This window comes from Fusarium musae, chromosome 5 (assembly GCF_019915245.1).
Source record: "Fusarium musae strain F31 chromosome 5, whole genome shotgun sequence".
In the NCBI taxonomy this organism is placed as follows: Eukaryota; Fungi; Ascomycota; class Sordariomycetes; order Hypocreales; family Nectriaceae; genus Fusarium; species Fusarium musae.
The window spans coordinates 2,556,531-2,580,384 of record NC_058391.1 but is presented as its reverse complement, the minus strand read 5'-3'; the positions used below and the strand labels follow the sequence as shown (position 1 = coordinate 2,580,384).

Here is a 23,854-nt window from a genome sequence, read left to right as displayed (position 1 = left end):
ATTCGTTTCCTCTCTCAAATACCCAAGACCGATTGGTAGTCTATTGGAAGTCATTGGGCCAGCACTTCTCCTTAGGCCAGAGCTTAGCGTCGTGTGTTGACGCGTGGACCTCGAGCTGGAGCTTGTTGGTGTTGACAATCTCCTTGCGGCAGTTTTGGCACTGAAAATCGTTAGCTTGTATGTATCTAGTGAGAGGAGAGATTCATACGATGGAGGTGGGCTTGGGAGGCTTGACGGGGAGACCATTGGGCTTGACAGGAGCGCGAGTACCGGCAGCGTCGGCCCTCTTGTGCTCCTTGTTTCTCTTTGAAATGTCAGATGATTTGTCGTTCGTAGTTGAGGTCAGTGAATAACTTACGCGATCCTTCTTTGAGATAGGCATGGTGACAGTAATTGAGAGCCTTAGTGGTGAATCCAGAGGAGGTGAATGTAGAGTGAAAGTTCAGGGTCCTCGAGTGGAGAAAGAATGTCGAGAAGAGAAAGAAAATGGAAAAAAACTCTCCACGAATTTGTGGAGATGGGCAGTCACAAAGAAAACCACTCCACTATTTAAATCCCTTGGCCAGGTGACAATAGTGGTCTAGAGCGATCGATTTGGTAGTATCTGGACCCGCAGGTGTAGTTATGTTATTCAACTACCAGTATCTATCTTATCACTTACATTATAAGATTATTATAAGTTAGGAATCCTAATATTTTACATTCACCTATATTTAACAAATGCAGTCATTGCCTTAGCCTTGTCCTTAGGATTAACATACCTCTGTCACTGTTCTGTTTTCTCAGCACCTGCCTGCCAGTGTCTGCCGGTGCCGCCAATGGAGCCAATATCAGCCTCAGTCAGCTGCCCCAGTCTCTGTTTCCAGGTCTACCTCACTCGGAGGACTCAATCTCTTCTCTCTCTCGTCTTCTCTCTCCTTCATTCAACCAAGATTCATTTCACTGACCTCATGTCCTCACGATGATGGATGTCTCCCCGGGACGCGATCACTTCCCCCTCCTCGGAGTCCCTAATGAAGTGCTCCGCATGATCATGGAGAAAGCCTCTGAGCAACAGCCGACCAACAACTATCCGAACCAAGTAGTGCTCCCTTACTACGGCGACCTTCTTTCTTCGGCCTTGGTCTGCTCCAGACTCAATGCGACTGCAACCGAGGTCCTTTATTCTTGTATATGCATCTACACAGATGAATATCGCGACGACGACTTCAACCCTCAGCTTTCTCCTTCCACACGAGTCCTACGCCTCCATCGCACTTTGCGAGAGAACGTAGAACTTCGGCGCTTTTGCACTCGCTTCATATTGCACCACAGGCAAAGCCTACGACTTGCCGGCGCTATGGAATCCCTAAGCCTCCCCATATATCAAACCTTGGACTTTGCGGAGCCGCATCAACAACTGTCTACTCCCTGGCCAAAGACCTGTGCTTCGATTATCCTGGATTGTACAAATTGGCTCTTTAACACTAGGACCTTGGTTATATCCGGGGGTGTGCATGGCACACTTGTCCCTGAGCTTGGTGAAATTACTTTCCGTGTACTGTCCTGTGCAAGAATGAGCATGCCACGGTTGGAGTGCATCGACATCTTGAACGACATATCATTCCATCGCTATCTTCTGACTTCATTCGATATTCAACTGGCTCTAGGCGGCGGCTGCTTGAACCTCAAGCATTTGATGATTCGGCAGCGTGTGTGTAGAGCCTCGGACTCACATGGAAGCCATGCTCTCGGGAGGGTAAGTATCCTATTAACTTACAACCATACGTACCGAAGCAGCGACACGATGACTGACTGAAATCAGCTTCACAACTCCAATCCGTGTTCTGGGTTCTCTCTTTCCAGTCTCACTCTCACTAACTTGACCGATCATCACGACTTGGTGAGAAACTTTATGACATGGTTGAAAGGCCTCAAGCACTTCACCCTGCGATGGGACCCTGGATCCATATCTGAAAGTAGAAGAGACTTCCGTTGGAGACTTGAGTTGGTTGGAGATATCCTAAAACCTCACCGAGACTCCATCAAATCTATCAAACTCGGAAAGATGGCCGAGCCTGGTCTAGGCGACTTTGACGCCTCAAACTTTCCCAATCTCGAGACCTTGCATATGCACCACAAGGATCTCAAGGGCATTATTATCTCGACCTGCCCACAGCTTCAAGCAGCGAGGTTGTACGACGTGGTTATTACCACGGATAACATCGAGGAAGAAATGTTTTACAATGCTTCAAATTACCATGATTAGGGACAAAGCTTTTTCAGGATTATGATTTATTGTTCACACTCATACGAGGCTACGGGTAGCAACGAATTGATGGATACTTAAAGCCTATGACGCCTCAGCGAGACATATCAAGCCACCACACTGAAAAATCCCATTTAACTTTAGGGTATCAAAGAATAAATCAGCAAAATCCGCCCAGATCGATCGAGCAACCAGCATCCTATCCAGTATCCAGCAGAAGATTACGAGCAATATGAGAGACCCGGATTCTTTTGATACATCGATAGCGCTAGTCAGGGCAATTACGGAAACAAACTGCGCACTGATAAGTCGCCCAGTGCGTGATGAAACTCTCGCAGCCACGACATCCGGGACACTGGCATATCATTCGGCGAGCACAGTGATGATTGTGGTGCTTTTTTGTCGCGAAGGTTGAAGCGAAGGGAGGCGAGTGGGTAAGCTCACAAGTCAAGGAGTCGGCAGGAGGCAGTTGGGGAATGGTGATAGAACTCATAATGTATAATAGCGCTGTCTCTTGGCAGTTTGAGGTCTAGATACGATAAACTGGAGCTTATTCCGTCCAAAGTCTACGAAATGGGGAAACTTATACCTGAGTCTCTTGACTTGTTCACCGAAGAATATCATGAGATTACAAATGCACTGTCGAATACTTGTCTGGTCCCTTTCTGAATCCTTCATCCAGTGTTGTTCTTTGACAGTGCTCGAGATGGTGAAAGGCCGAAGATGTTACACAACTCCGTTGTTCAGTCTCGTTCCCAACTTTGAATGCTGACCATCATTCAATGTGCCCTCAATCGTATGTATAGTGAATAATCAAAGCAGGCTTTAAGAATTTACCTACTAAGATGCCTTGGCATCCACGATCAGATCCAATCCTTCGCCCTCTGAACACTTTTCTCCTCCTCTAGATCTCGCCTTTCTTTCCAATACTCTGCGATAAGCACAAAGCCAGCATGTTTTTATTTGTCATCTCTCCAAATCAGAATACCCTTGGCGTAGAGGCCGCTGATAATTCCAACCCCCTTTCCAGCGTCCTTGACAGCAGTCGAGCTGGACGGATATTCAGTGTCAACATACAAGTGCTTCAGCCCTTCACTCTCACTCCATTCAGACACCCAAGAAACAGCCTGCAGATTACGACAGGACTCCTTTACAGTAGGGTCCGCGCGTTCGTATTCAAAGGGGTCGTTGCAGAAACGACGTGACTGCGTGAACTTTGCCAGGGCAGGCAGGTGGCCGTGCCCTGCAATCAAGAGCTTTCCACCAGATCCGGAGAGGTTGTCTGGTATGAAAGGAAGTCTTATCCTGGAGGTCTCTTTGAGCTTTGTGGCGTCTAAAGTGTTAAACATATAAACGGCTGCTCGTGAGGATGACGCCACCGCAACGGTTGAACTGTTGAGGATCTCGATACCGTTGGCGAAAGGAACCCACGCGACAACTCTAACATCGATGTCTAAATCATTGAGATTTACAAGTAATACTGTACCTGTAGGTGGGCTCAAGTATGTCTCCAGGTTGCTGAGCAGGAATGACTGCTTCTTGGTGATGTAGTGATCGTTGGTCACGTAGAACTCATGTCCGTTGATAGAGGCGATTGAATTTGGCGCATTAATTAGAGGATGCTGAATGGTCTGGATGTAACTAGCAGTCAATGATCCAATGTCGAGATTGAAGAGCTCAATACGTGATCCTGCGACGGCATGGCTCACGACGAAGAGATTCGACGTCTCAAGATCAAATGCCATGCCCAGGGTGTGAAAGTCAGATGCATGGGGGAATCCAGCCAGTTTGATGCGCTTGAGGGATTCAGTTTCAGGACCGTCGGTGATTGTGTAGTCATATGCCCAAAGCTCGGCATTTTTGGTGACATTTCCTGCAAAGACTCCCTGCACTGGTTAGTAACAATCGCTGGGTACGGGACTGAAACAAACCATGACGGTGTTGTGCCGCTCTCGTCCTGGATCACAGGCAAGAATTGCAAGATGATACTCCTCGATGAGTAGAACATCCTCGCAACTCCTTATCTGATCCTCAAATTTGATCTCATATTTCCCGATGTTGTTCACCTTGGTGATACGCGAGGGGGCATTTTGATAGAAGGTCTGAATCAGATTGATCCTCTCGTACACGGAAGAAGCAATCAGTCCAATGAGTAAGATCCCCTAGGCTCACTTAGCTATTGCCATCCACCATGAAAACCTATGTCACTCACGAATATCGATCTCGAAGGCATAGCTTTCGGAGTTTGAGTGATGGAGAGAGGGGAAGTCGGAGTTTGAGAAGGATTAAGTTTCGGTGGAACCCTCGTCGCTATGACCCCAATTAAGCTTCCATGGCTTCCGATGTGACCACGCTCGGTTCTGGGATTTTCCAACTCCGAATGTTTCACATGCGGATCATTTATTCGAGGAGAATTGAGTGGCTATTTTGTTGAATCGACTTGTCTTTTTTGTTGGCCGCTTACTTACATGATTTCTGGTGTAGTCGGACTTGGCGTGTAAGCAGACGTGGAGTGGCTGTGTTTTACGTGATGGCTCCGCCTCAGAATAGCTGTTGATATTCTTATGTCTGCTTTTGGTAGTTGGCAACAGAATGTTTTTTTTTCTTATCGGCGTCTTGTGGATGATGGTAGCCGTTCAAAAGACTATTGCTCCACCGTCAACAACCATATCGGACCCGTTGATATAACTTCCAGCCTTGGAACATAATAGAACAACCATTCCACTCAATTCTTCAGGCATTCCCATTCTTCCACTCGGATTCCTCTCGGCCCATGACCTTCTTGCATCTGCTAGTCCCTGTCCCTCGTTCAGAATAGTTTCCATGTATCCAGGGCTGATGCTGTTCACAGTAATTCCATATCGCGCCCACTCTGCCGCGAGACTACTTTTTAGCATTAACAGAGCTCCCTTGGATGTGTTATATGCAACTTGCGGCTGCGGATAGTTGACGCTATGGGCTGATATGCTGGCGATAAAAATGATGCGGCCGCCGGTGTTGGCTTTGACCATTTCTCTTGCTGCAGCTTGTGCACAGATAAAGCTCCCCGTTGTATTGACATCAAGAAGCTTCCTGAAGATTTTGGGTGAGAGATCAAGGGCATGAGTGCAGTTGACTATACCCGCGAAGCAAACGAGGTAATCAAGGGCGCCAAGCTTCTCGACTGTTGAAGTCATGATATGTCCTACAGCTTCTTCATCGGATACATCCACAGACGCTGCCTCAATTGTCCTTTCCGGAAATTCTTTCCTAAGATCACCAAGTTTGCTCATAGCAGACTCCGAAGTCACGTCAAGGTCAAGCAGCATCAGTCCAGTCAGGCCGTGCTGCAACAGTGCTCGAACAACAGTCAATGCAATGACCCCCAGCCCTCCGGTAACAACTGCAACACCAGGGACGTGAAATCTTGTCGAAGAATCATCTGAAGTTGAAGCTGTACGTGCTTGAGCTGCAGAAGGTAGAGATCCGATGCCGTTCGCAAGAGTCATGGAAGGAAGCAGCCGCTTGGTAAGGTCTTTACGGGCTACTGGGTCACTCATTGTAGAGGATGGTTCAGAAACCTATCAGACCTAAGGACGGCTTTCCAAAGAAATGTAGTAAGATAAGGTACGTTACACTGTTGTGTCTGGCCTGGGCTGAGAACACCTCCTCACTTTGGGTGCATTGCACGTGATGCATTGCATCTCATTGGCAAACCTTAGAGTAATTTAGGACATATTTCGTCATAATTTAGACCAATTTATGGTATATTAGAAGGCTTTAGATGAGAAGTACTAAGGTACTTATTACTATTGATTTCTTGGACTTATCATAATGTGCATAAAGCAAGTCATTAAGGTGTACGAAGAAAAACAACGCTTTATTGTAAAAGACCACTTCAACCACCAGAAACGCCAACGACAACGCTCCCCACGCCAAAACCCAACAGGATGCAGGCTCTTTTATTGGGACCACTTCAACCATCAAACCACCCGCTGTTTCGACTGACTCATTCGTTGAGATCAGAATCCTTCTTTTCCCCCCCAGCACAAGCACCACGCTGTAAACTCAACACCAACGACACCCCCACTCTGTAAATAATTTTGCTGGATCTGCTAAGGGGGAGAGAGAGAGAGAGAGAGAATCTGCAACCATATTCTTATTCTGGTGTATATTCCAGAATTCACTTGGAGTCTGGCTCGCCTCCTGGGATCATTGATCATCTCCCATTTGCCAAGTTTTGTCATTTTTGGCGAGACACTGTACTCATAAGGATCAGAGTATTGCCCAGTCCACTGTGAAGCTTCAGGACTTGCACCATACTCTGTCATAGAAGAGTACTGACCAGTCCAGCCAGGAGTTTGTTTTGAGTCGCTGGCTGGTGATGAGGTGCTGTCAGTGCTTTTGGTGCTTGGCCAAGACTCCAAAGTGGATTCTGATTCCGAAGTATGGTTTCTGTATGTATCCCATGGGTCAAATGGGTCCTCAAACTGGTCTAGATACTCTTGCTTCATACACAGCGTGCACTTTCTTGTGTCTTTATGCCATTCTCCCTCGAGCAAGCTCCAAGATGATTCTTCCTCCTCAACCGGACACTCTGTATAGAAGCCGCAGTATGAGTGGAGGCTTGTTCGCTCAGTAGAGGTCTCTCCTGCCGAAACACTTGAGACTTGCTGAGAGGAGTAGTCAGTTCTTGTGTTGCCCTTTGATTGTTCAGAGAACAAGGACTCTGACTTTGGCTTTGACATTTGACGAGTGCCGCTGGTGCGGAGCAATTTGAGGAGACATGCGGTATTGAAAAAACCAAAGCTCTGACTAGACCGGAGAAATATGCCTCTAGCAACACTTAAGTGCGGATACTGTCTTTAATGACTACAGGATGACTTGTATTGATGTAGAAAGAAGAGAATGGCAGATGTACAGAATGCTGATGTTGACTTGACAGGAGAGTTGTAAGAGAATCTCTCATCAGCACATTAAAGAATGTCGGGTTGTCAAGTAACAAATAACTAAAATGGTGTTAGCAACATGTGCAAGACCCGCAAGCTCTTAAAAAGTAGCTTACGGTAATCAGCAAGTACACCGCGACGTTTTGATAGTGGTTACAAGTGTCTGCGAGGGAGTGATGCAGCAATAGAGAACTGACAGCAGAACAACTTGATGTGCTTGTAAGAAGAAAGCAGTCACCACGATGAATTTTTTTGAACGGGAAATCAAGGGGGTATTTATGTTCAGTGGCCGTCAAGTTAAGCTAAGATTCAAAGATAGGTATGTACATCTATCGGGGTAGTTACATAATTCTCAATGAGACCTTGAAGGTTTGATGTCCATTTATCGGAAAGCCGTGATTGGGTAAATGGATGATTTAGAGCTGTTGGGAGAGTATATTGCTTCAGCATGCTTTGGTAAGAGAATGTTTGGGCTGGTTGTGAGCAGATTTGATAGGTGGGCAGAAGATGTTGTCTGAACTGTGATTCAAGAGTCACGGGCGAGAGGCTAGGCAGTCGTCGTATGAACCAATGGGGTCGTACACAATTTATGCTTAAAAGGAAAATGAGGCTCTCGTGTGTCATATGATCATGTAACATTTCGTGGCTCCCGCTTTGTCAGTCCCTAACTGGGATACTTTCTCCTATAAAGCTAAGGCTGGCCTCTCCTAAAGGATTACTAAACTCATTTTAATTCTGAATTTTCTCTGTTTAGCAAGCAAAGTGCGACGGTAGGAAAGACTGCGCCATCGCCAATCACGAAGACCGCAATCGACTCATAGCGGGTAACAAGGCCTTTCTTTATGTATGTATGTATGTATGTCGTATGGCTTTACAACCTAATCTTGGTTTTATTATAACTGTGCTCATTTGCTGGCTCTCCTACTTATTCTTGCCTGGTCCTGAACCCACCGCATTACCCGGCCATCAGAATCTTTATTCGCAAGCAACTGTGGACTTCCTGTCGCACCACTTAGGGCTGTAATAAGTATACAACCCCACTGCATATCTATCATGTCCTTAAAACGGTATGCATCTTCCCTTTTCATTCCTGTATATATCAGCTTTCCTGACCGGAGGGTGGCTCCCTTGTTCGTGGGGGTTCTAAGTCTTGTTTTGTAGTCAGCTACAGGCGCTGGATCGCCATGGTCATGAAATCGATGGAGCGCATCGATCAAATCTTGTAGGTTGTATCCTGTTCCTATATTATAGACATCGGTTTCTTGGCCAAAATATCGCTTCATCTGAGGCATCCATCGAAACTCCAAAGTGATATTCATCTCATGCTGTCCAATTGGATCCATATTGAGATATCTGAGTGCGGAATAGCCCCTGCACCACCAGACATACAGCTGCGGATCCGTGGAGATCATATTCCACGCTTTATCTGAGGCCCCCGGACTCTCTGGGTCGCACAGGTAGCTTGTACGGGGCACAAAGCCGAAACCGGCTATAAGGCCAAGCCGGCCACCAATCTTTCTCGTTTTTTTTTAAATATTTTCTTGAGTGTTGTTCCAAGAGAAAGGTGCGATATGATAAGCACTAGGCTTCGTAGACCCTGTCAAGACACAAGCATTGCCGTCTCGATTCAAGCATCTTTTCTGCTCAGCCATATCCATATCGTCGTGTTTCTTGACAATCATAGATGAGCTGCTTGTGTCCGTATCGCTCGGTGGTTCATATAGAGAACCTGAGCAGTCGCCAAGGCCGCTTCCACCCTTTTGTGTTGATGAGACTTCTTGCGACACAGCTGGCGGCTGCCAAGGGTGTCCTAAGTCTCGTTTACCGAGATGTTGAAGGTCCACAAACTGTTGGTTGGTTTTATAAGCATTAATAATGCGGTAGATACTTACAATACTTACAGACCGGTGCAATGAAATCGAGATTTATTCTCAGAAATAGCAGCCGGTCCGCTGACAACTGTCCTCCGGGTTCAAGATATGACAGTGGGTGGAGTTGTCAAAATTGCGGCAATCTGTTCGGCACGGAGACGAAACTCAGGCTTGAATTCCCATTCTCTGGGAGGGGATTCCAAAGACCTGGCGTACTCAATTCTCTCTTCAAGTTCTTCAGCCGGAAGAAGATCAGTGCATCGATCAGCAAAGTACTTAGATGCTGTTGGGGCGCTCATTTTGACGGCTTCTAGGTGTGTAAACTTGGGGAAAGGGGGGGGCATTTTGATGTCTTGGATGCTTATATATACCTTATGTCAGCAGAAGGATTAAAACTTTATTAAAATTTCTGCTTTTCTTCCTTTTAGAAGTCTCATTTGTAAACTCTTAAGACCAAGGTAACTCGTTCGGTTCCAATGGTGGCGCGCAAGTCCATTTAGACTTTTGAGAGGTCGACGACCATTGCATAGGTACGGTAAGGTACCTACTTAGGTTGGCGGCCTGGCCTTCGAGATGCAACCAACAAACTCAACTGAGGGTTAGCTGGCGAAAAACAAGGACGGTAGGGGAGCCAAGAATGATGTTGGTCAATGCGGCCAATATGCCCATCGACACCATGCATCCAGTATTGGTAAATCCATGAAGGGACGCATCTTTTCTGATCTATGGCTCTAATTTCTTCCTATACCTAGCCATGACTCCGGTCTCACATCTTCATCTGCAAATGGCTGGGTACGCTGCGTCATGTTTAATCTATACCAAAACTCCATCTACTGCCTGACCTTTCAGCACTACATCACCAGATTCGACATACGGTCTGCTTCAATAACTTCTTCCAGTCTTCAGGGTATTGTTACTCTCATACGTCCAGTCACTCTTCATCGTAACGTCGTCAGACATTGGAACTCGCCAGTCTCAACACCAAGCACACGTCACACCTTCCCACACCATCACCGATTACCCAATATCTTCAGCTTTCTCCTGATGCTCTTCAACTTCCCATCTCTCAAGAACTTCTGATTTGTTGGCTCAACCACCTCGACTGGACTACTATCTAGCTCGACCGACACAACAGGCGTTGACCCTGGTAGCTCAGCTAACTGTAACTCTGACCATGTCCCCCCTGATCGTAACTCGTATCCTGAAGGCGGTACACCACTCGACACTGGAGTTAAGGGCAACTCTGCTGGTCGCAAGGGTATGTCTCCGACGAGTTCGACTGGTGAAGATGACGATATGGCACTGAGCGTTGCGAAGGATGGCCTTTCGGAGCTGCTGCCTGATGAGACGGAGAATCTCTCCTGCCCCCGTCCTCTAGTGAATCTTCGTGTCAAGTCTGGTGAGAGAATTTTGTCGATTTCGGCCTCACTATATCCCCTCGCCTTGAGACTCTTTGGAACAGCGGGTTTTCCCCAGTCATCTTTGTGCTTTGTATCCGCATAGCTATTCACCAATGTTTCCACAATTCGTCTTCTTTCTTTGCTCAACCTTCCCTTTCCTTTTAGCTCAGATCGTTCGCAGGTAATCATCAAAGGGGTCTCATTCGACCCGGACACCAGATTGACGTCTGCGCCTTCAGCTACCAACAAGCCGACCATGCGCTCGTTGCCTTTTTCACAAGCTTTATGCAGGGCTGTTTCGCCATAACCATCTGTCGAATCTATGTTGACCAAATGAAATCCTTGTTCATTCGGACAGGAGTGGTGAACAGGCTTTTTGATCTCTTCCAGGAGCAGCCTCAGTGTCTCATCGTTATCGCATCGATGTAATGGAGTGCCGCCTTTAGAGTCCAGAACGTGAACAGACCCGGAGATCCGCAATAATGCCTGAAGTGCGAGATTGTTGGAGTGTTGTACTGCCACGAGCAAGGGCGTGTCACCGTTCACATCGGGTCTCGCATGATAGACCATAGGTATCAGCTGATGGATGATCTCTATCCGGACGGTCGTATCGGCGGCGGCATCGTGAAGCGGAGTGCTCTCGACAAAGTTCTCCTCCGGTATGTACAATCTCCCCTCGATATCGGAAGCTTCATATCCATGGTGGCGACACCATAGTATTGTGTCAGCGAGCGCATTCGGCTCTGAGGCTGGATCGTAGCCCAGTTTGTCGAATATGACTTTCTTGAAGGCATCCAAGTTATTCCACTGCCCCATACACTCGTACTGCTCGCACACCAGCATCGATATTCGTGGTATCCTGTCCTCGTACTCCTCACGGTTCGATAGATACGTGCCCAGTGACATTCTCAAGAACTCAACAGCTCCCTCTCGATCCCGCAGCTCAGCGCATAAGATACCGACCTTCTCCTGCTCGGTGCAAAGGTCGACGTTAGTTCCGTGGCCAGTGTGCTTGTGTAGATTAGACTTGAGGTTCTGTAGTCTCTCCCACGCAAGTGCTTCAAACGAGTCCACAAAAGGACTACATGCTTTGATGATACGGCAATAGGTAATCTCCATGTCTACCAGCTCGGTGACACTGATAGCATTCGGGTCAATCGCCTGCATCTCTCCACCGTATTTTATCGCTTCATCATGTGCCTTCTTGGCCATGATTGGGAGTTTGGCATCGTACATTCGTTTCGCTCGTGAGATCGCGGCCTCAAACCGATATTGCAGCTCTATTGGGCTTACACCCGATGGTCTTCTTGGTGCTTCGCCTTGCTCTGATGTGTGATCCTGAGGGGATGGGTCGGGGAACTCTCGCTGAGCTGCGATGTCGGCGACTTCGTAGAGAGCTTCTCTCCATTTATGTAAATCGGTTGCTTCATTGGGGGCGAGCTGCTCAGGGTTGTCGTCACTGATGCCTTCGAGAAATTGGTGTACTCTGTTTCTGGCCGGGGAGCAATCGGCAGATGGGTCTAGTCTAGGAACCGTGTGTTAGGAATAGCAGTTAAGGCAATGAAATGAATGGAAGGAAGCACTTACAATGATAATGCTGAAGCAGATACCTGGAAAATCTGGACGTTGCGAGAAAGTCGCGTGAGTAACTCCCTATCATCCTGCAACCTCAACTTCAGCTGCACCCAGTGTCTTCCTCCTTTCTTCACTGGTATCGTCCTCTCCAATCGTTCAAGATCGCTTAGAAAGTCCTTGATGAATCTATCAATAGCTCTACAGAGGTTCTGTTCTGGCGCTGTCAGATAATTCTGTCGCTGGCGTACTCTCTCCTCCATTTGACTCAAAGCCTCCTTCAACACACTCCCACAGACTCTCCAATGCTCGACATTTCGAGGCGCATCTCTTATAGAGCTTATAACTGTGTCGATACGGTGCCATGCTGTCAGACTGGAAGCAATGAAGCCTTGAATGGCTGAGGCTAACTCTGCCATCTTGGAGAATCCGATATCATGGCGATGTTTTCTTGGAAGGCGTACAGCCGCGAAGATAAGACTTGCGATGACGAATACGGAACATACTGCAGCACCCCCGCCCGCATTGGCAATCAGCCTACGGATACGATGATCCGTATCATTTTGTACTGTTGAGACTGTACTGAGGTACGTAACGCACAACCAACACTCGCTGAACCTGTCAGATGATGACCCTCTCCAATTGTATTTTCAAGCATCCTTGCATCAAAATCGCCCGAGACAGTCGCCACTTAAACGAGTGACAAACATGTCTGATAGGGCTGATATAGGCTTCCCCACGGGACATTCACCAAAGGTGGAGGTTTGATCCGCTGATCGACACTCGTGTATCTGCTGTTGGACCTGGACATTGCGTAGATGGCCTCGTACTGTATGCGGGTGTTGCAGGGTCTTCCTTGCTTGTCATACACGAAATTTGGGGGCCAAAGTTTGGAATTCAGCTTGGCAAGGGATGTAAGAACCTTGAAAGCAGGGTTGAAGGAGGAGGTCAATTGGGATCCAATCTTCTGTTCCGCCTTTCCTGACCATCTTGTTTCTGTGATCACTTCATGATTTACAATTGATGTCTTGCATTGGATGAACAACACGTCTGTTCACCACCATGACGGAACGCGATAATCGAGAACCGCAGAAACCGAGTCTCGAGAAGAGATTGGAAGCATGGATTGAGAAGCAAATCCATACCCGAGATGAATTCGGGAACTCTCTTGGTATCTACTGCTCTCTAGTCCTGAAATCACCATGCTGACTTCTCCAGCCGGCGTATCTGAGCCTGTTCTTCGAAGAGGCATCGACACTCTCTGCAGAGACCTCCCTTCTCTCGAACGCGACGAAGTCGAGCGGGCGGCAGAGGTAGCTAAGAATGGAAACTACTACTACCGTCTCTCCAAAGGCTTAATCACAAATCTCTCGCCCGTCGTTGAGCTCACTCAAGACGAGAAAGAAAGCCTTGTAGCAGAGCGCGAGCGCCTCTTCAGCCAGCGCGGAATGCTCATTATCATATGTACAGTCTCGCTTGCAGCGTTCCTCCAAGGCCACGTTCAATCATCCATCAACGCTATGAGTCTCTTTGTTGAGACCGTTCGTATCGATATACAAAGGCAGGACGACACACAGAGTAATGGAGCCGATTCCACGGCTCAATGGCAACTTGGAGGGATGAACGCGATTCCCTTCCTCACGGCTGCTTTTCCCGGTGCACCACTGTCACTACCGGTCAATTACTGCCTTGGAAGACGTGGTGCCCTCGGGCTTTCGGCTCTACTTATCATTGCGAGCTCAATCGGGTCGGCTTTTGCGGTGACATGGCAGCAGATATTGGGGGCCAGGATTGTTGGAGGAGTAGGTGAGTATTAGGCTATTCACAGTGGCAAAGCATTGGGATACTGATATGAAGGACTAGCCATGGGGATCAAGGCCGTCAGTGCTCCTATTCTGGCATCTGAGACAGCAGTTGGATATTGGCGTGGATCAACTATCCTCGCCTGGCAACTCTGGCAAGTCTATCGCGAGCACACCACTCCCATTGCTAACATTCTTCAGGGTCGCTTGTGGTATCATGATCGGTTTCGTGATCAACTTTGTCATTGCTGCCGCGACTAACACTCTAGATGGTCAACCTAACGCTGGTCTCAACGAGCGCGGAGGTCGATATCACACTTTACAGTGGATTGCTGCTGCACCTGTTGTGCCATCTGTCCTATTGTTTATTGCAGTCTGCTTCTGTTACGAGAGTCCCAGATTCTATATGCGGCCGGGTACGCCTAATTATAACCTTGATCGTGCTTTCAGAAACCTCCTTCAAGTTCGACCGACCAGGGTGAGATCAGTCGGCTGCGTGTTTCCAAAGCATAGCTAACAAGTTTTATAGCTCCAAGCCACTCGTGATTTGTTTCTGATCTGGTGGTCTACTCGCGATGGGGATATCCACCAGGACCATCGTGAGAAGAGTCGCCACGAAATTGCACACCATGCCGAATACCAGAACGGTGTCAACACTAACAATGAGGACAGGACAAGCCGAACGCTTACTTCTGGTTTGACATACGCATCCCTTATTGTACTTGTCACAAGACTCTCTGTTGATCAGTTCAAGCCGTTGTTCACCAGACGACGACTTCGAAATGCGCTCTGGAGCAGTTGTATTGTTGCACTATCGCAGCAACTTTGCGGGAGTAAGATATGCGATAGGATGATTGATCCAGTCTAGGTAGCTAATGCTATCATATAGTCAATGTGTTTGCATTCTACTCGAGTAAGAAATTCGGGTGTCTCACATGGGACTTGCTGACATTCTCCAGACGGCATGTTCAGCGACTACGGTGTCAAGACTAGCATGGGTTACAGCTTTGGCTTCGGTATGCGTCCTGACTCGGTATGGATGGCAACAACTTACAAAACTTAGGTGGCGTCAACTTTTTCTTTGGCATACTTGCAATGAGGTACTGTTCAACACTCGAGAAATCTCTTCAGTGCTAAGAGGGATAGGTCCATTGATATCATCGGCCGACGCAGCTGGTTATTATCAACGCTCCCAATGATGAGCATGTTTCTCATGGCAGCTACGATTTCTTATGCAGTGTCACCTCAGGTTGATTCCGGAGACCAGCCGAAGCCCAAAGCAGATACAGGCGGATCAATCGCTGGAATTATCTTCATCTATCTTTTCGCCGCGGCGTACAGTCCTGGTCTTGGACCAATTCCATTCACTCTGGCATCAGAAAGGTAGGACTCCAGCACCCAATTGCGATTCACGCTGACTCTTCGCCTACAGTTTCCCACTGAAGAACAGAGAGGCGGTAAGTCCATCTTCTGTCCACTAGATTCGCCCATGGAGATATGCTGACTCTTCCAGGGTGCATCTGTCGCAATTTCCATCAACCTCTTCTTCGCTGGCCTCTTGACTATTCTCCTGCCTCGAATCAACGCCGTGTTCGAAATGGCTGGCACACTCGGTTTCTTCGCAGGTCTCAACATCGTGGCATTCGTGCTCATCTTTTTCTTTGTTGAAGAGACGAAACAGCTCACACTCGAAGAATTAGATACAGTGTTCAACAATTCAAAGAGTCGATTCGCGCATTATCAGCTGACCAAGCGGCTTCCGTTCCTGTCCAAGAGGTATCTGCTCTGGAATAAGTATGCCGAGAGACCACTAGCTTATGATGAGTGGGCAGTGGAGGATGGACAGCGAGGGTGATTGGATGTTGTTAGGCGAGGTGAAAGGATTTGGCTTGGCATCACTGTGTTTATGCAACCTTTCTATTCTTGAATGGTTATTCTAACCACGATCAATATAACTCACCAGATACTACTGACATTCAGTGCTCTATGTTGTATATATCGAGGCTCATTATGATACATATTGATCCGATATTGTCCACTCTCTCTCTCTCTCTCTCTCTCTGTTAATATTCGCACGTCGTATTCAGTTAAAGTTTAGTTCCCCATGGACCCCGCGCTAAAATGCCCAGAAATATCCGAAACATTTGGCGCCTGCCGTGCACCTCCACTTTCCGTGCCGACCTTGACCTGAGGTGCCAACGTCATGCTCTTCTCCGCTGCCTGCGCCTCGAACCATCCAACATATCTTCCATCTCCCATCTTCAACATCAACACTTGAAGAACTTGCCAAAATGGCTGGTCCTCAAGAATACTCCTACGGCAATCAGCCGCAGCAACAGTACCCTCCTCAGCAACCGTATCCTAATCAACAGCAGTATCCTCCTCAATACAATGCGCCGCCTCAATATGGGTACTACCCACAGTATCAAGCTCAACCAGCTCCTTACCGCCGGACTCCGCGCCAGAACTTCGCTGTCGTGACTGCGCGGCAGCTGAATATCGCTACTCCTGTTGTCATTATTATCTTGAGTATCTGGTGGTCTCTTCGATCGCAGATCTGTCCGAGCGATGTCCCCATCGGTCATGAATGTTCGTGGATGCTCTGGACGGCTTTGCCTGTTGTACGTGTCGCTCCCATCCTACGTGAAGCATGATCGCTGATTTATCACAGGCCATAGCGTCTTTGCTCTGGGCGGTCGTGATGAATATCTCTGCTCGTCGCGCAAACCACTCCATGTCTCACGTCCCGGCAGTTGTCAATACCATCGTGCAGCTCATCCTTGCACTCGGTGCAACGGCATGCTTCGCTATTCTCATCTATCACATGGAGAACTACCCTGTCTGGAATCGGAGTCTCGAGGGCTCCATGATTGCTCTTCTAGTAATACTAGCGTACGTCGACTCGTGTAACAATAGGACAAAGATTTGGCTAATAAGTGCAGAATTATTAACTGGGTTTTATTTGGGTGGTCGGTTTACGAAATGATGTTCTATCGTAAGGAGAGGCAGAGCGCAAACAGCCATATACCCATTTGAGCGGCTATCATATTATCTCCTAATTCCTTACCGCTGGAAGTTGCAGTACACAATTAATATTACTTGCTCATGCAGTTTTGCATATTAGTCTGGCTGTGACAAAGCCGACCCTCGTTTACGGTTGTTTCTTCATGATCGTGAACAACGCTCTTCACGTCATAGTAATTCTGCAGCGCAAGGAACAGCAGTATAGTCAACAGTTCTATAGCTTGCGCAAAGTCTTCCCAGCACCTTCTCAGTATCTACTTTTGTGACAAAAACATGAAGGTACAAGATGTGCTATAGCTGTTGCAGACTCGTTACGCCCTTTCCGATCATCTTCTGCGCGTCTCATAATTATACACAGATGCTGCCTCAAATCGGCACCACATCTTCCTCATTACCCTTCTGTAGTAATACAGCACCTTGTTTGGTCGCGTCTTTGTGTCCCCAATTGTCTACAGATTTCCAGCAAACCCGCCATTCGCTGCAAATCGCAATTGGTAATCTCGAAGGTCTGCCCAGTGGCGCAATTCCCTGCCAATTACGTTAGTTGCAGTCTAGGTAGGAGATAAGGTAGGTGACGTACTCCTCCTCATCCTGCGATGTCATCTGTGATGGATCCTGTGCATGCGCATCGATGCCACCTCCAGTGCCAGCGCCCGTCTTTTCAAGCTTGACCAAAATATTGATCAACTGCGACAACGCCTCCTCTGATTTCACCGCAAAAGGTCCCTTACGCTCAGGGGCGTCGTTCAAAAGTGTCGATGCAACCTGTCGGATCTTGTTGATGAGTGATCCACCGTTCGGCTCCATGTTTCGTTGCGAAATCGATCCCAAAACTGTGAGAAGATTTTGCACAATCAGCTCCCGCTCTTCTGACATGAACTCGTAAATCTCCTTCTCGTCAGCATCCTGTGCGGCCTTTTCCTCCTCTGAGTGGCCCTCGATAGGGTTGTTTTCCTGTCGTTGTTCCCCCATGTGGACATCTCGTAGGTCAAAGTACATTTCGACGAAATACGAACGTGTAGCGAGTTGCGAGACAAAGATGTTGGCTTTTTGAATCTCATACTGAAGATGCCTGCGCCGAGCGGGTTGGTTCTTAATCACGTTTCGAAGATCGTGGGCAGGCTGGCTGTTGGGCCATGCAGGAGGCACGTATTGCATGCCAGAATCATCAAGACTGGTCATGGTATTTGCTTCGACACCATGGTCTCCAAGCTGTAACTCTGGTGGCAGGTTGTCGGTGATGCTTTTGGCTGCAATAAGACCATCTCGAAGCAAAATGCGCTGGTCCGCCCAGGGAAGCGTACTCATGCCATAAGCCAGCTCAAGACTGACAATACCATTCATCGTAGTGTAAATGTCAATAGCAAAACGGAAGCCCGTCAACAGAGTAACGCTGCCATCCTGTTGGTGAATGACTTCATTGGCGAGAACACAGATGTCATCAACGTTTTCTGGGTATGCAGGATATGGGAGACTGGGTGTTGATGGTGCAATCACCATGTCTGCAGAAGATGCACCAAGCTGAGAAAAGGATCTAAGAGATGTCAGTGGTGTCCGATACGGGAGGAGGCGATACTTACCGTACGCCGAGAAGAAGGCAGTAAAAGATACGCTTCCCGATCTGATCTTTGACATGGTTGAACGGAAGAGGATCCGGAGAACAGTTGTCATTGCCAAATGTCGGCAAATCACCAGGGTGTTTGGGCCGGCTGAATCCCAGCTCGCGGAGGAGGGTCAGGGTCTCGGCCATGAATTGGCCAGAAGCGTTCCACTGATGCGTGTATCCCGATGCCAGTCCCAGAAAGTAGCTGGTCGCAGCATCGTCCAGAGTCTTTGGCTGTTTGAGTTGCCACTTGTTCCCACGTGTAATCAAGGCAATCTCACGGCATCTTTCAACCATGACGATAGCTCGAGGAAACAGATGGGTGCTGTGTTGTGCCTTGAGATGTTCTCTCGCACTTCGTGGGAAGGATGCAACAAGAGCACAGATCATGCTCGCCAGCAAACCAAGAAATTCGGGCTTTGTGCGGTCTTCACGGTTGGCAAATGACTGACGGAACGTAGGCTCGTGTGGGAATGGCGCAAGCGGGTGGATATAGGTGAAGAAGTCATCGACCAGCAGTTCCAACACTGGCATAGGCGCAATGTACTCGGCATCAACATTATCGGACGAGATGTTCATCAATGTCTTTGCCGCAGTCTGCGGTGACGGAGACAAAGATCCAATTACTGCAGCTGCCACCGCTGCAGTCGCCGCCGATGGTACATCAACCCGCGAGCGCTTGGCAGCTTTTGCGGCCTCGGCATGCTTGTTGGGTGGTCCCCGACGCTTTGTCTCGCGGTTGTATGTGCAGTCTACACCCAGCTCTCGACACGGTCGGCACGGTATGTTACTGTCGTCGCACTTGACCTTGCGCATACTGCACATGTCACAGGCCCGCCGCAGTCGAGTAAGCTTCGGGTTGATGGTCGGGTCGCGCATAACAGCTCCATTTCCAGGTATAAGCTGAGTAGGCAACTCGGTCGCATGAGGCATGCCGTCTGGAGGATCCATGGGCGCATGTGGTTGTTGGTGGCCCACGACTTCGGCGGCAGCAACGGCGGCATGTTGGAGAGCTTGGGGGTTGTTTATGTGTTGAGTGATAGCGTGGGCCGCATCGCTTGCGGCCTGAAGCATCTCGAGCCCATTGCTCGCGTACGCATGAGCCGTCGCATGGGAGTTTGGTGACGGTGGAGGTGGTGAGCCAGACATGGCGGCGAGCTGCCAGGCTGAGCCGGCCTGCAGCGGAGCACGGAGCTCGTTAGGCGGAGCTGGGGTATTCCGTAAGCGGGACCCTTGAGAATGGCGCCGGACTCGACTGGTTTGAATGGTTGCGGCCGTCGCGATGGCTGATTGTCGGAGGATTCCCGGGTGTTGGAGGGTGTTGAAGCGAGGTGAGGCCGATGAGCCGAAAGGAAGAAGTTGGCGGGCGATGAGGTCACGTGTTTTCTGATTATGTCAGTCTGATATCTGGCCACCTACCCTGGACAGCTCTCCAGAACTGTGAATTTTGTCTTCAAAACAGTCTTCACAGTATTTTTTTTTTATGGAATAATGTGTATAATTCTATCACTACGGCAAAATTTATTTTGCTTTCTTTTTTAAATTCAATGAATCCGTTTGTTTCGTGTTGATCCTTGCGTTTGGTACAGCATGGTTATTATTTTTTTGTGCCAGACTCCAATGTATGCGACACAACCCCGAACTTCTCATTTGACCGAAACTCCAGTCAGTAAAATAATCCTCATTCATAATGTAGTACAATTATCGATATCCCTTGCCTAACAGCAAGGGTCCTGTAATTGGCTCATCGTGGGGTATACATGTTCATCTTATGACGAAATCCTGTCGGGAAATTCGGGAATCTAGCATCATGTCCCTGCTTGCGGTTGAACCGCACGGATGAGTCGAGGTTTCAGCATGGGCCTGTTCCAAATCGGCCTTGTCGTCCATTATCTAGCAATACAATGAGGTTTCCATATGTGGTTCGCGCAAGTCGAGCATCAAGCGGCAATCCACGCATGTCAGAGCAAAATGCAAGACAAGGGTACTCACGAATTAAAGATACATAAACAAACAAGGACTATGCCACTTGTGTCATATCCGACAAGCTTCTAGATCCTGAAACAATGTCACGTAGACCTCGAACGACTTTCTGGAATATGGGATTGTCTGATCTAGCGCTCACCCTCCATTTTTAGCTGTCGCTATCCGCCGCCTTCAACGGTTACCTATTCGAAGCTTGGAGCTCACACCAATCACATTAAGCTGATTTTCCCTATTTGGATCAGCCTAACATTCATTGATTATCCCCGCAAGCCGCCGTTGATACCCACTCAAGCTGTCAAGCATCAACTTCAGTCCCTATATCAGAACCTCACAATCTATACCGCCAATACCATGTCAAGTCTCGGTATACCACCTTTCAGTATTGTATTTGTACCAAGTATAATATAAATAAGATACAAATCTATCTCATCTCATCTCTCTCCTCGGGTGCGTCCGGCTGGCACCGATAATCACAGACCCTTGAACAGACCCACTCATCAGCCCACCATCACCATCGTCTGATAATATCGACCTGGCGTGATGTGCTCAGCTTAACAAACTACCAACGGAGCAAGGCGAGACTCGGGGGAAGAGCTTTCGTGTCATGAGCACGCGTATAATCGCTGAAGAAGAAAAAAAGGGTATCATGGACAAGGGACTGAGGGGTAAATTACCAAGGATAGGCAGTCCAATAAATACCTACCGGCGTCTGGCTGTTGTTCGAGGCTTGTGATTCTATATAATCGATCTGTTGCTTGCAAAAACTAAATCCTTCAAGCTGACCTGCGTCACACGACCTTTTGAATCAGCTGAGTATTTTGCTGTTAAGTATCGACTGTTCAATCAGCCTTTTTCTCTTGCGCCTACGATCGGCTACACCTTCATCCAGCGACTTATACCCTCACTTTGTACAAGAGTCGACCTTACGGGCTTCATCTAACGATTCAGCGACAAAACTACACGTTTCTGAATACAATAAACAGAGTAAAAACGCCGTCAAGATGACTTCCCGACCTATGAAGCACATCGATCGCGAGGATCTCTACACGAACCTCGAAGCCCGTGTTCAGTATCTTCACTCATTCCTCGACTTCTCAAGCCGTACGTTACACCAAGCGCAGACATCCCACGACTCGATATCAACCTCGCAGTTGAGAGCAAATTTTATCCCTTTTTAAAAACTAACTAACAGTCTGCCCTTATAGGTGACATTGAAGCTCTCATCACTGGCGCAAAATACGTCAAGGCTCTCATCCCCGCCGTCGTCAATATTGTCTACAAGAAACTCCTCCAATACGATATCACAGCTCGTGCTTTCACCACCAGAAGTACCTCTTTCGAAGGCCCTCTTGATGAGATTCCCGACGAGAACAGTCCTCAAATCCTGCACAGAAAGATGTTTCTGCGCGCTTACCTCATGAAGCTGTGCTCAGATCCCAGTAAGATGGAGTTTTGGGAGTATCTGGACAAGGTTGGGTATGGAGTCCCTTTCAACACAATTCGCGAGCAAAGACTGACTTGTCTAGAATGATGCACGTTGGCCTCGGTCGCAAGCACCCTCTTCACATTGAATACGTCCATCTTGGTGTCTGTCTCGGTTTCATCCAGGACATCATGACCGAAGCTATCCTTTCGCATCCTCGTCTACACATTCAGCGCAAGACGGCTCTCGTCAAGGCTCTCAACAAGGTCATATGGATCCAAAACGATCTCATGGCCAAATGGCATGTCAAGGACGGTGCCGAATTCGAGACAGGCGACTCTGATATCGAGATTGAGCGCGAGGGCTACTTGCATGGAAAGCGCATCATTGGCGAGGGCAGTGGCTCAGGAACTGAGGACGATGCCTCAGAACATCATCAGAACGCCCCCTCAAGAATTCCGCATCCTAGTGGTATGCCCGCTGGTGGTGTGTGTCCCTTCTCGGGGATGGGCGCTCCAGCTGAGGGTGAGGAAAAGTAAGAGGCTAGATCTCAGACCATTGAGGTTGGTCTCAAGTGGAGATGATGATGGACTTTCAACAATACATATCCGGCGTTTGTGATAATAACCTATTTTTGGGGTGGGATTGGGACATTCGGGGTTCAAGGAAATCTTTTTTGTTATATTTCTTTAGGATAGAGTTGATATCAGTTTGAGAATCACGGAAGGAAGAATACAACGTCTCTTATTCACTTGATCCTCATAATTTTGGCCTCGAAAACGGCTTTCTTGTAGGTTGCAGATTCTGCATGAGAAGCGTGCCTACTGGCAACTTCACCTTTGCACGCGGCATTTTTTCGAGCCCACAAGATTGTGGCCGCCGAAGCTACTTATCAAGGAATACTCGTTCGCATGAAAGTCAACAAACGGAGTTTTCATCACTTGCGTCATGGCGCTGGAGCTTTTGGTCCTCCTTGCAGGGGCAGCGGACCCACGATTGTTGAATCACGATTGTTGGAGTCTGGACCACTCGTCACATCAAGGTTCCTGGGCGATTCCCAACTAGAGGCTCCGTCTGATATTAATATGAGACACGTGATTGGTTCGTGGTGGGCTTTTGGAGCGGGGATGACGGGCAGTTGCAGAGGTTTTTGTCATGACGAATCCTTGAAATAATGTGCCCCTCGGTGGGGTTCTTTGAGCTTTGAGCTCAAGCTTGAGATGATATGATGGACTTGATGACGAGAATGAAGGGAGAAGAATGTCTGAAGAAAAAGGGATCCCGAGAATAAAACACTCAATAACGCGGCTGCTTCTGTGTGTGTCAACATCAGGAAGTTCTTGTCACTTGTAACGGCGTTACCGGGCCGGGATGTTGAGTCGTTGTTCCATTCTAGAGTCTAGACAGTCTCGAACCTCTTGAAAACATAAGCCAACCTCCAATGGTAGCTCGTTGATAAACCGCACTGAGGCAAGACAGAGTGAGATGCGCATATCGAGCGGGCGAAGCAGAGAAAAGTACCTATGCAAGAAAATAAGGCATCACCATGTTCAGAAGTTCTGGTGGTGTATGTATAAGACTGTTGTAAAGGGGTCCACGAGCTTTTATCGCGAACCAACCCCAAGAGCAGGTAGAAGCAGCCTGTTTTTCCCTTTAGGCAGCGGAAGAAACAAAAGAAGCAATTTCAAAGCAAACAGAGAGATAATGAGGAAATTAACACTTAAAATGACTCAAATATGCATACTTGACGCAGCCACCATCGAAGATAATCTGCAGGTAGGGAAACATCCAATTACCAGCAACTATACCTCTCAGTGATCGGATATTCTCGCACAACAGTAAAAGGCTCGGCAGAAACATCCCGATGAAGAGTATCAACTGCCGGGAACGTGCGGTCACGTCTGACGGTGGATGGCTCAGAATTTGAGAGTTCGATGATGAGGCATGATGAGATTGATGGCCCGGCCCGCCCATGGCGTGTGTGTAGGTGCAAAACT

The 23,854-nt window shown here is 48.1% G+C and overlaps 11 protein-coding genes across 11 annotated transcripts; 5 read left to right on the top strand and 6 right to left on the bottom strand.

The window, feature by feature from the left end:
- Positions 1-40: 40 nt before the first annotated feature.
- J7337_007199 (uncharacterized protein) lies at positions 41-382 on the bottom strand (the record flags this gene model as incomplete). The annotated part of the gene is made up of 3 exons (XM_044824853.1): positions 41-160; positions 209-304; positions 359-382. The coding sequence occupies 3 exons, from the start codon at positions 380-382 to the stop codon at positions 41-43; spliced, it is 240 nt and encodes a 79-aa protein (XP_044680510.1).
- A 1,342-nt stretch (positions 383-1,724) lies between these two features.
- Positions 1,725-2,248, top strand: J7337_007198 (uncharacterized protein; the record flags this gene model as incomplete). Its single annotated transcript, XM_044824852.1, has 2 exons — positions 1,725-1,738; positions 1,846-2,248. The coding sequence occupies 2 exons, from the start codon at positions 1,725-1,727 to the stop codon at positions 2,246-2,248; spliced, it is 417 nt and encodes a 138-aa protein (XP_044680509.1).
- A 959-nt stretch (positions 2,249-3,207) lies between these two features.
- Positions 3,208-4,481, bottom strand: J7337_007197 (uncharacterized protein; the record flags this gene model as incomplete). Its single annotated transcript, XM_044824851.1, has 3 exons — positions 3,208-4,134; positions 4,180-4,350; positions 4,461-4,481. 3 exons carry the CDS (start codon positions 4,479-4,481, stop codon positions 3,208-3,210), a joined length of 1,119 nt encoding a protein of 372 aa, XP_044680508.1.
- A 403-nt stretch (positions 4,482-4,884) lies between these two features.
- Positions 4,885-5,787, bottom strand: J7337_007196 (uncharacterized protein; the record flags this gene model as incomplete). The annotated part of the gene is made up of 1 exon (XM_044824850.1): positions 4,885-5,787. The coding sequence occupies one exon, from the start codon at positions 5,785-5,787 to the stop codon at positions 4,885-4,887; it is 903 nt and encodes a 300-aa protein (XP_044680507.1).
- Positions 5,788-8,705: 2,918 nt separating this feature from the next.
- Positions 8,706-9,346, bottom strand: J7337_007195 (uncharacterized protein; the record flags this gene model as incomplete). Its single annotated transcript, XM_044824849.1, has 2 exons — positions 8,706-9,023; positions 9,161-9,346. The coding sequence occupies 2 exons, from the start codon at positions 9,344-9,346 to the stop codon at positions 8,706-8,708; spliced, it is 504 nt and encodes a 167-aa protein (XP_044680506.1).
- A 711-nt stretch (positions 9,347-10,057) lies between these two features.
- Positions 10,058-12,438, bottom strand: J7337_007194 (uncharacterized protein; the record flags this gene model as incomplete). Its single annotated transcript, XM_044824848.1, has 2 exons — positions 10,058-11,972; positions 12,035-12,438. 2 exons carry the CDS (start codon positions 12,436-12,438, stop codon positions 10,058-10,060), a joined length of 2,319 nt encoding a protein of 772 aa, XP_044680505.1.
- A 643-nt stretch (positions 12,439-13,081) lies between these two features.
- On the top strand, positions 13,082-14,884 carry J7337_007193 (uncharacterized protein; the record flags this gene model as incomplete). Its single annotated transcript, XM_044824847.1, has 7 exons — positions 13,082-13,190; positions 13,238-13,825; positions 13,877-14,023; positions 14,091-14,299; positions 14,351-14,654; positions 14,711-14,734; positions 14,781-14,884. 7 exons carry the CDS (start codon positions 13,082-13,084, stop codon positions 14,882-14,884), a joined length of 1,485 nt encoding a protein of 494 aa, XP_044680504.1.
- Positions 14,885-15,016: 132 nt separating this feature from the next.
- On the top strand, positions 15,017-15,676 carry J7337_007192 (uncharacterized protein; the record flags this gene model as incomplete). Its single annotated transcript, XM_044824846.1, has 3 exons — positions 15,017-15,204; positions 15,254-15,278; positions 15,335-15,676. The coding sequence occupies 3 exons, from the start codon at positions 15,017-15,019 to the stop codon at positions 15,674-15,676; spliced, it is 555 nt and encodes a 184-aa protein (XP_044680503.1).
- A 436-nt stretch (positions 15,677-16,112) lies between these two features.
- On the top strand, positions 16,113-16,475 carry J7337_007191 (uncharacterized protein; the record flags this gene model as incomplete). Its single annotated transcript, XM_044824845.1, has 1 exon — positions 16,113-16,475. One exon carries the CDS (start codon positions 16,113-16,115, stop codon positions 16,473-16,475), a length of 363 nt encoding a protein of 120 aa, XP_044680502.1.
- Positions 16,476-17,385: 910 nt separating this feature from the next.
- Positions 17,386-19,597, bottom strand: J7337_007190 (uncharacterized protein; the record flags this gene model as incomplete). Its single annotated transcript, XM_044824844.1, has 2 exons — positions 17,386-18,379; positions 18,426-19,597. 2 exons carry the CDS (start codon positions 19,595-19,597, stop codon positions 17,386-17,388), a joined length of 2,166 nt encoding a protein of 721 aa, XP_044680501.1.
- A 1,838-nt stretch (positions 19,598-21,435) lies between these two features.
- On the top strand, positions 21,436-22,396 carry J7337_007189 (uncharacterized protein; the record flags this gene model as incomplete). Its single annotated transcript, XM_044824843.1, has 3 exons — positions 21,436-21,535; positions 21,640-21,910; positions 21,961-22,396. The coding sequence occupies 3 exons, from the start codon at positions 21,436-21,438 to the stop codon at positions 22,394-22,396; spliced, it is 807 nt and encodes a 268-aa protein (XP_044680500.1).
- Between the last annotated feature and the right edge of the window lie 1,458 nt (positions 22,397-23,854).